Source organism: Maylandia zebra, linkage group LG14 (genome assembly GCF_041146795.1).
Source record: "Maylandia zebra isolate NMK-2024a linkage group LG14, Mzebra_GT3a, whole genome shotgun sequence".
Classification (NCBI taxonomy): Eukaryota; Metazoa; Chordata; class Actinopteri; order Cichliformes; family Cichlidae; genus Maylandia; species Maylandia zebra.
The window spans coordinates 2,293,637-2,306,964 of record NC_135180.1 but is presented as its reverse complement, the minus strand read 5'-3'; the positions used below and the strand labels follow the sequence as shown (position 1 = coordinate 2,306,964).

Sequence of the window (13,328 nt, the reverse complement as noted above, 5' to 3'; positions counted from 1 at the left end):
TTCCAAGTAAAGTCTGAAGTTCCTTTCCACTCGCTGTATTATGCACTATAACTCACCTATACTTAAAGCCAGATTTAAAGGAAGAAAACTTGAAGGACTGAAATCAAATAAACTGAATATTTCATCTCATCAGTGTAAAAGTGTCCTGTTGTTTGCTGGGATGGTGAAGTCCAGATGTGTACAGCTGACGGACAGCAAAGAGGGAAACTGTGATGGTCAACGATGTTTTAATGTTTTTGAAGCTAACAGTGAAGCAGTAACAGGACAACAGTGAACACATCCCACACGTCTCCTTTGAACTCTGAAGAGAGAAGCGGGCTGTTGGAGACATCGCAGCTTCAATTTGAACTTTGTCCTGCGCCCCCCACCCCCGACACCACCACTTGAACTACACTATTCCCTTTCAGACATCAGCAGATCATCTTGGCCAAGCAGGAAAAAGGAACTTGCACCTCAGCCGAAGCTGGATTAGAAACTGCTGCCGAGACCTGTTTTGTAATCCTCTGGAGAAGATGCAGACGTAGCCCTCACAGCACACACGTCAAATCATGCAAAGTTTCTCCATGATTCACTTTTTAAGACAAAGAAATATTCATGATCCTTCTCTTTGTATGCACCTGTTTACAAGTAAAGTCTGTAGATAAGAAATCTACTCAGAGGTGGAGGGGTGGGGGGTCTATTTAAGCCAAAGCACTGAGTGTTTAGCTGAGAGCTGGACCTCCTCCTCAGCTACAGCCCCTCACATCACTGTTACAGAGGGAGACATTGACAGCACTGAAGCAACAGCAAGGCAAAGCTCGTTTTCTTCATTCGTTCTTTTCAAAACAAACTAAATACTAAATTAACAGCGGACTATTCATCCATGGCATCACATTCTCAGTAACGTTGCACAGAATCTCCACAGCCTGTGTTCAGCCTCGACTGTGCAAAATCTCATCCTTCATCTGCTACAGCATGCGTCCATGCCTTTCTTCACGCCACTGTTACGCAGCGTCTCTTTAAGCGCTCATTTCTCCTTCACCTCTTATATTGACAGACTGCTTTAGTGAAACAAGGGTCCATGTGTAATGTTAGAATTGCACTAACGAAAAAATCCCATCCAGAGAAGCTGGTGATTCCCAAACTGTGGACTAAATATTAGACTGAAAGCATCTGCAGTGGAAGGCTTTACAGGATCACAGGTACATAAACAGTGCTGTGAACAAGAGCTTGCCCCGTTCTTGATATATACATTGTTTTTTGCATTTTTGTCTCACTTTCAGGTCATCATACAACTGTTAATGTTACACAGACATAACCAGAATAAGCTCAAAATTAGGATTAAGGGTAAAAAGTTATCCAAACCTACCTGGCCTAAAGTCTAAAAACTGGTCGAGTATGGAGGAGCACTGGTGGGGTGTTGGCCATGAACAACCTGTTAAGGTCATGGACTTGCTGGTATATTTGGGATTGTGTTGTTCTGCTGCGTAACCCGAGCACGCTCGAGCTGTACGTCGAGAGCAGAATTCCTTTTTCCATCCAGATCCTTAATCATCCAAGCAGCCCACTTCCACTCCCACTCCCTCCACATGCTCTTACTGTGATGTTCTTTTTATGAAAAGCTGTTTTTGTTTTTTTCCTTTTTCAAACAGGGCCAGGTAGGTTCTTTTGTCCCTCACCAAAAATCACAAATCAATTAAAAACGTATGTTATCTCATTTTAAATGTTGTCTGATGATCTTAATCACTGCAGTGTGACAAACATGCATGAAATGAAGAAATCAGGAGGCAAATACTTTGTCGCAGCACTGTAGCTTACTCCAAATATACAGAACAAAATCCAAACAGGTTTCAAATGGACCAACTAGGTGTTCAAATGTTCTGTTTTCTCATGTCAGTGAGCCAAACCCATTAACATGGTTAAGTCACGCACACAGCTCTGGCTACACACCTGCTGTTCAAACTATTTGTGTGTGACAGGCAGAAGAGAGCTGGCTTTAAGAGAGACAGAGGCACTAAAAGAGCTGTTTTCAGATAGACACTGACTTGAGTGGCTGCCCCAAGGCTCAGGATAAGGTCAATAAGGATTATTTAGAACTGAGAATAATGAAAAGATACAATATTACAGTCTAAAAATAAGAACATGTTCCTTTAAAGCCCTTTCGGCACAAAGTATGTAATGGCCGTTGCATACTTTGTCCACTAGAGAGCCTAAGTTAGCTTTAAAATACCAACATGGCAGCTGTAGAGCTGGTGTCCTGCAGGCTTTAGATATGACCCTGGGTCAACACACCTGAATCCAATGATTAGTTCATTGTCAGGCCTCTGGAAACCTTTTTAATTTAGCCATTTAAACCAGCTGTGTTGGATCAAGCACATGTAAAACCTGCAGGACGCCAGTCCTTGAGGCCTGGAGTTCCCCCACCCCTGTTATAGAGCTAAGATGTCGAGTAAAACTGAAAACCAGCCGAAGCTGAGCTTTTAAATAAAGCAACAGATGAGATTCTGGACAGCGAGACTCTGAACGATGGGCCAGTAACAGAAAAACATATCAGGAACTTTAATGGGATTTTCTGACAGGAGGGTGTGAAGCAGAGAGGCCACATGCACAATAATCAGGCTGCTATGCAAACACGCACACAAGCACACAATATTGGTCCCCACTGTAGCGCCGTTAAGGATATAATAGTTTATTTAGCACTTCAAAATATGGGTCCGTCTACAGACAGATAACTGCAAGCTGGTGTAAGGCTGGTAGTCATCGGTGGAGCACTTGGGCACCGAGAGTTGTGTTCCACTCACTCACTCACACATACAGCCTCAAGATGAACAAAGCGAGGCTGCGGAGCCTTTGCACATGTAGCAGCTTCCTCTTTGCCCTCCCATCCGTGTCCCTTGTTATCATAGTGTTGAGCCATTTCTCATTCAGTAAGAAAACTTAAACAAAGGGCTACATAAACATATGTTTGCATATAAATTATTGGCATTTTAATGATGCTATGTCAGTACTAAGCTGGAAAAAAAGACCTGTGAAAACCTGTTGTGTGTAAAAACCACACCTGGTGTTATCACATTCTCCTCCACGCAACTTTGAGGGTTCGCGTTCAGTTAATTGCAAAGAAAAAAACAACAACAAAAAGCCTTCAAATAAAACTCAAGAGTACAATCTGTATTTTCTTTAACTGTACAAGTGTCAAAAATATCCAACTATTTCCAGCTGTGATCTGCCAAGTGATGCTGATGGATGTGCAGGTATTCCACAGATGCTGTCGTGCAGCTCTTGAGAACACGGGTTCGCTCCCGGAGATCTGAGCTACACTGGTACGGTACAAAAGCAAAACTGCTGTCCAGGAAGAAAAAGGCGAGTGAGATGAGAGGCGAGGAGGTCGTGCGTCATCCTTATAGGACGTCTGACGTTTCTTTTCGAGTCCCCAGTCTCGGGCATGTGTCCTCTTTCTGTTGGAGAAACGCAGTGACTGCATCTTGATGGTGAGAGTGTGTTGATGAGGTTTGATAAGTGTCTTCTCTATTTATTTTTTTTATTCCATGAAAACGTGTGTATGTCTGTGTGTGTGTACTGGCAGCATACAAAGTCAACCAAGCTGCCAGTGATGTTTGAATTTGCTGTGTTACTAATCCGTGTGAAACTGAAGCATCACATTTTGGGCTCAAATCATGTCCACACCAGGCTAAAACCCACCCACTTGTCTCTTTTCCCTCCTCTCTTCTCCTTCTCATTCGGTCAACCAATCAGCCGAGACAGGGGCGGGTGGGGCCTAGGCTCTGGGCCAATAGGAAAGCTTGTACCACCTCCTGGGTCTGCTGGGGTGTAGTGTTGACGTCCTCCAGGGCATCCGCCACTGCAAACTGCCGGTCCCTCAGCCGGTTCCAGTTGGACAGTACGTTGTGGTATTCAAACACCTTCTCGTAGTTTCCCACTGAGTTGTAGAGTTTGATCAGGCCTCGGTAGTCGTACTCCAGCCCACTGTAACCCTCGCCAAACAGCTTTTTACCTGTGAAGACAGAAACATCACAGACCATGTTTCATTCAGTCTCTCTGACTCGAGCCCCGTTTTTGATAATGTTACCCTCTTCCATTGTAGCGAAGTAACGTCAGGTGTTGGACTGATTAATGTCAGCTCTACATAAATGATTACATAACAATAACAGCAAAACTTGGCAATTAACTGAGAAGTAGGTTGAGTATGATGCATCTCAGTACAACATGTTCTGTGACGAAGCAACATCAGGACCCAGGCCTTGGGCCTCATTTACTGTGACACTAAAAAACATGGACGTGAACTTGTTCTGCTCTTACTGACCGATAGCGATGGAGCGCAGATAGAGCCTCTCTGCATCCTCGTACTGGTTCATGTCATAGTTGTAGAGGGAGGCCAGGTGACCCACAGACAGAGCCACCTCATAGTCTTCGTGGCCCAGTAGCTGCTCCTTAATCTGGATGGCTTTGATGTGCATCTCCTCTGCCTCCTGGTTACACAAATACGTGTGCAAGACAAAGAGATATGAATCACAAACAAAGACAAAACTCAAAGGCAATATTTATTTGGTTTCCATGGCCTTTCCCATAAATCAAACATCCAGCTACGTTTCCACTGAAAACAAAAAGTGGTTCAGTGCCTGTAAGTGTTGTAACTGGGTCAAAGTAAAGTTGTCACATTACACTCTGAAAGCAAGCTATGGCCTTTCACACTTAAATTGTTTTCCAGTCCATTTCCAATGGACTAAAAGGAATAACGTGTAGTCCCAAGTCAGTCTCTCATTAACAGCAGGATATTAGATACTTGCCCAAAGTCATTTCAGCTGCAGACTAGAACTTCTGCAGGATTACTTTTAACCTCCACTCTGGCTTTTTATAGGCCAAAGACAGCATCTAAGACTGGTGCACACTCTTTATAAATGTGCACCACTCTGATATTTGTGTAATCCCAGCCAACTGCAATGACAATATTTCACATCTCATCATTTCTGGCTTTAAATAGCAAAAACCATTCAGTCTCCCACAAACAGTGGTTTGTGCTTGTAAAAGCACAATGTGACTCACTCTCACACAAACACTCATCTCTTAATCAAGATGAGGTGAATGTGGAATAGCTGTTCTCTGCCGTTGACCTTTTCTTACACTGAGATTATTTTTATCACAAGGCAGCACAACTGGCACACGCTGGGATGGTTTATGCCCCTTAATTTTAATTATTGTGTCAAATATTACAAACCACACATGTCCTCCTCACCTTAAACTTCCTCATGGACTGGTAGAGTCGTCCGAGGTTGCCATAGTGTTTGGCTGTCTGTACGTTGAACTCTCCGAAAGCCTTCTTGGCCAGCTGCAGCGAGGAGAGGTGCAGGTCGTGAGCCTCCTGCAGGAGGCGCTCTTCTGTCTCTTTATTGTGACAGTCGATGGCAATTTCTTCCAGAATCAGGGCTGTTGGGGAAAAACAAGCAAACGCGGATAGAGTCTATAAGACATAATGCACAGCTTCAAACAGATACAGCACTGTGCAAAAGTCTTGAGCTATCCCTAACTTCTTATGTTTTAAAGGATTCAGACTCCATGTAAACTGGTCTTAATCAATAATTCTCCAGGCGTCCTGAAGCTCTTTCAAACTGTTTGTTTGGACATCGGCTGCTTTTTCACTCACTTGCTGAATGTTTTTTTAATCTGTCAAACCACAAAAGTTTGACCTACGAATAGACAACTTAGCAAAGAACCAGTTTTAAATTGTTCTTTCAAGGTACTTTATTACAAGCAGCCAGTCACACACACGAGCATAATACTACTCTCCACTTTGCCTGCCTTACCTTTGACTCTCTTAGAGGAGGCCAGCAGAAGATGGTCCTCAGGCAGAATGTGAGTTATGATGTCTATGGCACGTTCTGCATGGAATCTGAGGGACAAACACAGCACTCAGTCGTGTAACTCAGACTTGGCTGGAAACTCTACATATTGGGGACAAACACTTCCAAGAATATCAAGTGTTTCCATTGAACAAAGTTGTTTTGCAGCTCATACGGTCCAAAAGTGGATCAAAGGTCTCACCATTAGGCAATGCTGACTCACAGCCTTTGTATACACGAGGAGCATCACATGATTAATTACACAAACAACAGGCATCTCCAGTCATCTTTACGTCTGCCCGTGTGTACAGTTAAACATTTGATATGTGCAGCTGCATACACATTACCCAAATACCAGAGTCTGACTTTGGGTGTTGGACTACATTTACAAGGCAGCTCATGAGGAATGTAATTAGCCGAGTTTAGAAGATGCACTCACAGAGCATTGTCAAATTTCCCAGAGCTGTACTGGTGCACATATGAGGAGTAGGCTAGGTCTTCATGGGCTGTGGCAACATGGATGTTCTTCCCCCCAAAGACCGATTGTCGGATATCCAGCGCTGTCTGGGATTTGTACATCAGACAAGATTGAATTAAATAACATCACTGAAAACAAGAGCATACTCCTGTAGCACATCGCTCTACGTACCTGGTAAATAGCAACCGATTGGCATATGTTGTCCACATTTAATAAGTAAAATCCATAATCTAGCAGCGTGTCGGAGTACTTGGGATGCTTGTGTCCAAAATGTTCTCTGTAAGACAATATTTTCAGTCAGAAACTGCGATGTTAGAAAGTACCCTGTCGAGTCTTCATTACACCCAGCGGGTTACCTTGCTAGAAACACTGCATGTTTGATCAGCTGCTCTGCTTTTCTGAACTCTCTTTTCACCACGCAGGCCTGCAGGGAAGAGACAATCCACAGTTTACACATGTGTCTGGAAGACTAGTGTAAAAATTCAGACAAAGACTGATCTGAGCGATAAATACATGTGTGAGTGTTACCTTGGAGGCCTGGCGAAGGACATCAACCACTACTTTGACAGGCAGCCCTGGAGTAATTTCCTTCATAGCCTCTATACACCACCTGTACGCCTGAGAGACAAGGTCATTGCAGACAGAAAGGACTTTCAGTTGTCTCAGTATCAAAACTGTAAAGCACCTCAGTGGTCAAACCTACACACCTCGTCATAGTGGCTTTTGGCAAAGAGCAAGGCACAGAGCTCGCCGTACAGCGCTGCCTTGTTGGCCTGGTGGCCATGTTTGGCTAGTTTGTCCATGTAAGACTGAGCAAGCTTGAAGGTCTCCTCCCCAAGGTGGTACTTGCAGTTTCCATTACGGACATGAAGCAGCCTGAAGAGAGAAGACAGGGACGCTTCAGTCTCAGTCTTATCTGCTGTATTACTGCATAACTGTCAATTTAAAAACAACAAAAGCTGTGGAAGGAAACTGCTGCACTGGTTTCCCTGAAAATAACTGGATTCAGTTTTCCGCAATTTGCAACATGTGTGTGTGCATGTATGAGAGAAGCTCAGGCTGGCTGTCACCACTGCTACCGTCTCCTGGATTCCTCAGTTTGTATGGATGGTGAAGCCCATCTTTAATGTGGTGTTAGTGCTACTGGGGCACCACACAGGACAGTCCTGTTGATTTTCTACACTATAGATTTCCAGTGTAACAGGGAATCGAGCCACATGCAGATGCTCTCTAACGACACTGCAGTGGTTGGGTGGGCAGGAGTCAGAGTACAGGTACTGGTGAGACGTTTTGTGGGATGGTCCAACAAAAATCTCCCCTTCCTGAACGTCCCCAGGACAAAGAGATGGTTGCTGACTTCCATAGTTCACTTAAATGACTGGACACTAAACTGGAGAACCCAACAGTGATGCTGTGTACAACAGGCGGATGAACAGTCTCTAGTTTCTCGGGATGCTGGTAGACATGTAGCAGGATCAACAAACTAATCTGGAATCGTCATTGGGCAGCAAGGGACAGGCGGTCACTGAACAAACTGCTCTCCATCACGGACAACCCATCACACCCACTCGGTTACACACTACAGAGACAGCAGAGCTCATATAAAACTGTACCACAGCTTACATGTTTGTGCCCGGTCAACACACCCGTCAGGACCAAATATGCTACAGAAACATCTGGATCAAACATTTTTGCAGCTTTTTCTTAGCTCTACAGTGTTCAGTTTATTCATTAATACCATCTGCTAGGATTCATTTATATACAAGGCCTTAAATATGGGCCCATGGTACTTCTAACAATCTTGCTGTTTTAGTTTATAACAGTTACAGTGTTGTTACTCCATGACAGATAGCTGCTACTTCCACTCAGAAGGAAAGCTTAACCGTCTGTGATGAGATACAGTTTCTGTGTTTTATCCGTTTTCATCTGATAAGAATCAAAAAAATGTAAAGACAGACTGTTTAACAGCTCTTCATATGAATCACTCAGTGGCTTTTATTCACAACTAACATTTCAAGCTGTGCTGTCAGACGCCTAAGTGTTCTGGGAGAAAACACATGTTGTGTAACATCATCGGACTACAGAGTCGGACTACAGAGATGAGGTCAACAGACTGACTGAGTGGTGTTCAGTTAACAACCTCCAACTGAACACCACGAAAACTAAAGAACTTATCTTGGACTTCAGGAAGGGCAGAGCAGACCCGGCCCCACTTTACATTCACGGGAGCTGTGTGGAGAGGGTACACTCCATGAGGTTTCTGGGCGTGCAGATATCTGATGACCTCTCCTGGACTGCAAATACTACAGCGGTGGTAAAAAAAAGGCCCAGCAGCGTCTCCACTTTCTGAGAGTGCTCAGGAGGAACAACCTGGAGGAGAGGCTGCTGGTGACATTTTACAGAGCCACCATAGAGAGCATCCTAACGTACGGCATAACAACATGGTATGCAGGGTGCTCAGCTGCGGACAGGAAAGTACTGCAGAGGGTCATCAACACAGCCCAGAAGATCACTGGCTGCTCTCTGCCCAGCCTGGAGGTCACTGCAAACTCTCGGTACCTCAGCAGAGCTGGCAATATCATCAAGGACCACTCTCACCCCAGCAACCAACTGTTTGAACTATTACCGTCAGGCCGACGGTACAGGTCACATAAAACCAGGACAAACAGATTCAGGGATAGCTTCTTTCCCAGAGCTATCACCGTAGTAAATAAGCACAAAAACAATTGAACCTATTCCATACCGTCACTGTCATTATATTATGCTGCTATTCATACTGTCATCATATTAATGCTGCTATCCTGTATACATTGTACATACTATTGTTTGAGTACTTACGATTGTTTTTTTTGTACTTTTTATATTTTACATTTATATTTATTATTGAAACTTGCACCAAGGGAGTGGCACTCCAATTTCGTTGTACTCTGTACAATGACAATAAAGGCTATTCTATTCTATTCTATTCTATCATATCTGGCACATCTAACAATTATGGTATTGTAACTATAGGACACAGAGTTCCCTGGTGAATAAAAGCAGCTCTTTGACACTGACCTGACACAGCATTCCACAGCCCGGTAGCAGTGGAGGACCTCACTGTGGAGCGTGCACAGCTGCAGGCACGACAGAAACACTTTCTCTGCATCTCCATACCAGCCCGCATCAGACAAGAAGCCACCTACAAACAGAAACATGACAGTCATCTGCCTAACAACTATGGTGTCTGCTGGTCATAGCACAAGGGTCTTAAGAAAACCAAACTTTGACTGGAAGTTTGGTCACTTAGAAAGAAATCTCTAGAGCATAGGTGTCAAACTCTGGCCCGTGGGCCAAATTTGGCCCGCAGCCTAATTACATTTGGCCTGCGAAGCCATACCAAATTATTATTAGAGCTGGCCTACTGGTATTATACAGCTAATATATATATTAGCTGTATAATACTAATACTTTGCTTGTTCCATATTCAGTTTTCCAGCAAAACCTATTTGAGTCCATAAGAAAAGATTCATTCTTACATCTGGAGGAAGATTTTTTTTTCAATAAATATTAATGTTAGCCTGCAACTTTGTTCCATTTTGAATTTTGGCCCACTCTGTATTTGAGTTTGACACCCCTGCTCTAAAGTTTTAAGGCACAGAGAATATCAACCCAAAATCCAGAAACACACATTATGTAAAAGTTAATGACATGCAAATCAGTTTCTAAGTGAAATAAATATTTAGTATTTTGGTGGAGAAACCCTTGTTGGGAAGCACAGCAGTAAGATGTTTCTTGTAGGGATTTTGGCCCATTGCTCTTTACAGAAACTCTAAAACCTGGCTGTTGCTTAGCAACTTGAGGCTTCGGCTCACTCCACAAATTTCATATAGGAATGCCAAGCTTCTTCTTATCCTCTCCTTTGTTACCTTGTTGGTATGTTTTGGGTTAATGTCATGTGGGAAGACTTTTGTTCTTTGGTGGAGAAACTGGAAAGAAACTGATTCTGCAGACAGGTGTGCTTTATACACATAATGAGTTAAGATGGGGAGTATCTGGAATTCACTGACTAATGTTTCAGAGATCTATGGGAGCTAGAACTCTGCTCAAATATTAAATTCTCTCAATGACATGACAATAGGGCTGAACGATATATCGCATTTGCGATAATATCGCGACATGATCAAGTGCAATTTTCTAACCGCAAAGGCTGCAATTATACTCTGGACATGTCCAAATTCATGGGCTGCATCCTCCTGAGGCCGCATTTGTGGACCGATTACGTCACAGCGACGCGCCGAAGGCTGTCCAAATTACTACCATATCCCAGAATTCATAGCGCGGCCCAGCCAAACTCCAGTTTCCAGCAATGGCGGCCGCTACTAAGTTTTAAAATTACTCATACTAATCTTTCTGGGTCACAAAATAAACTTTTAACATATTTTCAGGCGAGAAAGTAGCTGTGTAAACATCAAATATCTGCTCGGTTTATCAAGATATCCCATATTTGCAAAAGTGCTTCGACGTTTTCAGAGGCGTCTGCTACCCACCAGCTCGACAGCTAGCCGGGAGCTCGAGGGTTACTGATGCGGCCGAGAACGGCACAACTCCCGGCACATCATTTTCAGATCACCGCGGAGTTTCGCTGCTCGGGTTAAACGTAATATATAAGTCACTTAGACAACCTAAAAATGTTATTGTTGGGCTTTTTTCAGTGTTTTGTTTGTTCGTGAGTAAATCGGTTTGGCTGAGATTAAAGTTATTAGATTAGATAAAATAAAACTTTATTAATCCCCCGGGTGGGTTCCTCCTTGGTTTTCACACAGCTGACTAAACGTCAAACAGAAAACTTATTAAACAGAAGTATGAGACAGTCGAGAATTTACACCAGTGTCTGGTTATATTTTAGATAGCAAGAAGCAGACGGCCGAGTTTATTAAACTCCACCGAGACAGCGGTGACGCTAATCAGAACTAGACCGTCCAATTTCACGCCTTTAAACTTTAAAGGCGTGTTTGTGTGTGTGTTTATACGATTGCTATTATGTTTGCACTTTATGTGTAATGTTACTGACTGCAGAGATCAGTAAGATGTGTGTATTTTTTATTTATTAGTTTTATTTATTTAATATTATTTTTTAATTGAATGACTGTCTAGTAGTTCACAGATGTCGAAAAACTGAGTGTGGTAAAGCCACTGATTTTGTTTATGTATATTTCTGCAATCTGCACATTGTACTGACTTTCATTTTAATGTTTACACCAGGGTTCCTCGTCAGCACTTTATGCTCAGATGTTTGTAAGCTAAAAATAAACTATTGTGTATGTTCAAATATACCTCGCTGCTTATTCCACTTTACTTTTGAATACTTCCTCATCCCACCACCAAGCCTCCTTGTTCCATTTCCTCTGTGCAGAGGCTGCCCCGAACACCTCCTCAGCAGGTTGATTACGGCTTTAGTCACCAATACCTCATCTCAAGTCTTTCCTGACTTCTGCACAACATTTTTTGCTGGTATTTAAGTACAGCCTCGTTTTCATCGCCTTGTGCATGTGTGATGATGTGCTTCAAACGTAAGACCTTAAGCAGCAGACTCCACAGCATGCCTCTGCCCAGGTTATCGACAGCTACATCCAGCCATGCTGCAAACCTGGAGGTCAGGCCCAGCCTCCTTGCCAGCCAGCCGTCCACTGCTGCACAGAGAACAGTGGGGCTTAGATGGGATTAAACAGTTCTTATCTGCACTAAGAACAGTGTGAAGCTCATATTCAAGCAGCCCATGCAGACAGTTTTTACTTGTCATATGGAAAACACAAGTGATAAAAACTTCATCAAAGCTTAATGGACTCCGCCATAATATATTATTGCTTATAGATAAAAAGCTGGTGTCAAAACATCATCACCAGGACCCTGAATTCACCCGCAATGTACATCAGGACAAAACATGGACTCACAAAGACCAGCACCTTACTAATACCTTAATAATGCTTAATAGTGCAGCATTGTTATAAAGTGCTACACTTATTTCCTGAACGTTTACATTAGTCACACATCACTGTCAACATTATATTCAAACAGACCATTTATACTATCATATATAACTCACTGTAGCTAATTCATTTCTACGTTACTCCCTTCCTTCTTTGGTTATTTCAGCACTACCTGCACAGTTACGTTGTTACATTATCTGTGCAAAATCGACAAAAATCTGTTTCTTCAGTTATTTATAAAGATCTGTTCAGGGTTTACGGATGGGTGACAAATTAAAGGAAAACTTAGCAAAGTCTCTTAGTACAGTTTTAGGATTAAAATAGGAGCTTCCATGCTCTGTGAGAAAAGAAGGAGGACAAATCAGGCCTGATTGTTTAAGACCTTGTATGTGAGGAGCAGGATTTTGAATTCTGGATTTAACAGGAAGCCAAAACAGGAGAAATCTGCTCTCTCTTTCTAGTCCCTGTCAGGACTCTTGCTGCAGCATTTTGGATCAGCTGAAGGCTTTTCAGGGAGTTTTTAGGACTTCCTGATAATAATGAATTACAGTCGTCCAGCCTGGAAGTAATAAATGCATGAACTAGTTTTTCAGCGTCACTCTGAGACAGGATATTTCTAACTTTAGAGATGTTGCACAAATGGAAGAAAGCAGTCTGACATATTTGTTTAATATGTGCGTTGAAGGACATGTCCTGGTCAAAAATGACTCCAAGGTTCCTCACAGCGTTACTGGAGGCCAAGGTAATGCCATCCAGAGTAAGAATCTGCTTAGATACCATATTTCTAGGCTCTTCAGGGCCGAGTACAATAACCTCAGTTTGATCTGAATTAAGAAGCAGAAAGTTAGCGGCCATCCAGGTCTTTATGTCTTTAAGACATTCCTGCAGTTTAACTCATTGGTGTGTGTTATCTGGCTTCATGGACAGATAGAGCTGGGTGTCATCTGCATAGCAGTGTAAATGTATGCTATGTCTTCTAATGATGCTGCCTAAGGGAAGCATGTATAATGTAAACAGAATTGGTCCTAGCACTGAACCCTGTGGAAC

At 42.9% G+C, this 13,328-nt stretch overlaps 1 protein-coding gene across 1 annotated transcript; it reads right to left on the bottom strand.

Moving 5' to 3' along the window:
• Positions 1–210: 210 nt before the first annotated feature.
• LOC112435908 (amyloid protein-binding protein 2-like) lies at positions 211–10,488 on the bottom strand. The gene is made up of 10 exons (XM_024804940.2): positions 9,370–10,488; positions 7,020–7,188; positions 6,841–6,930; positions 6,669–6,736; positions 6,484–6,589; positions 6,274–6,398; positions 5,799–5,884; positions 5,231–5,421; positions 4,301–4,466; positions 211–3,991 (listed from the first exon to the last, which is right to left on the bottom strand). Exons 1-10 carry the CDS (start codon positions 9,516–9,518, stop codon positions 3,729–3,731), a joined length of 1,413 nt encoding a protein of 470 aa, XP_024660708.1. The 5' UTR covers positions 9,519–10,488; the 3' UTR covers positions 211–3,728.
• Positions 10,489–13,328: the final 2,840 nt, after the last annotated feature.

What these genes read in the sequence shown, in the direction of transcription:
- LOC112435908 (XM_024804940.2), bottom strand. Translation starts at nt 9,518, where the DNA reads ATGACTGTCATGTTTCTGTTTGTAGGTGGCTTCTTGTCTGATGCGGGC. An exon ending in GGGAAATTTGACAATGCTCT is followed by an intron (nt 5,885 to 6,273) that starts GTGAGTGCATCT and finishes TTTGTCCCTCAG; the next exon opens with ATTCCATGCAGAACGTGCCA. An exon ending in TCTGCGCTCCATCGCTATCG is followed by an intron (nt 3,992 to 4,300) that starts GTCAGTAAGAGC and finishes CTGTCTTCACAG; the next exon opens with GTAAAAAGCTGTTTGGCGAG.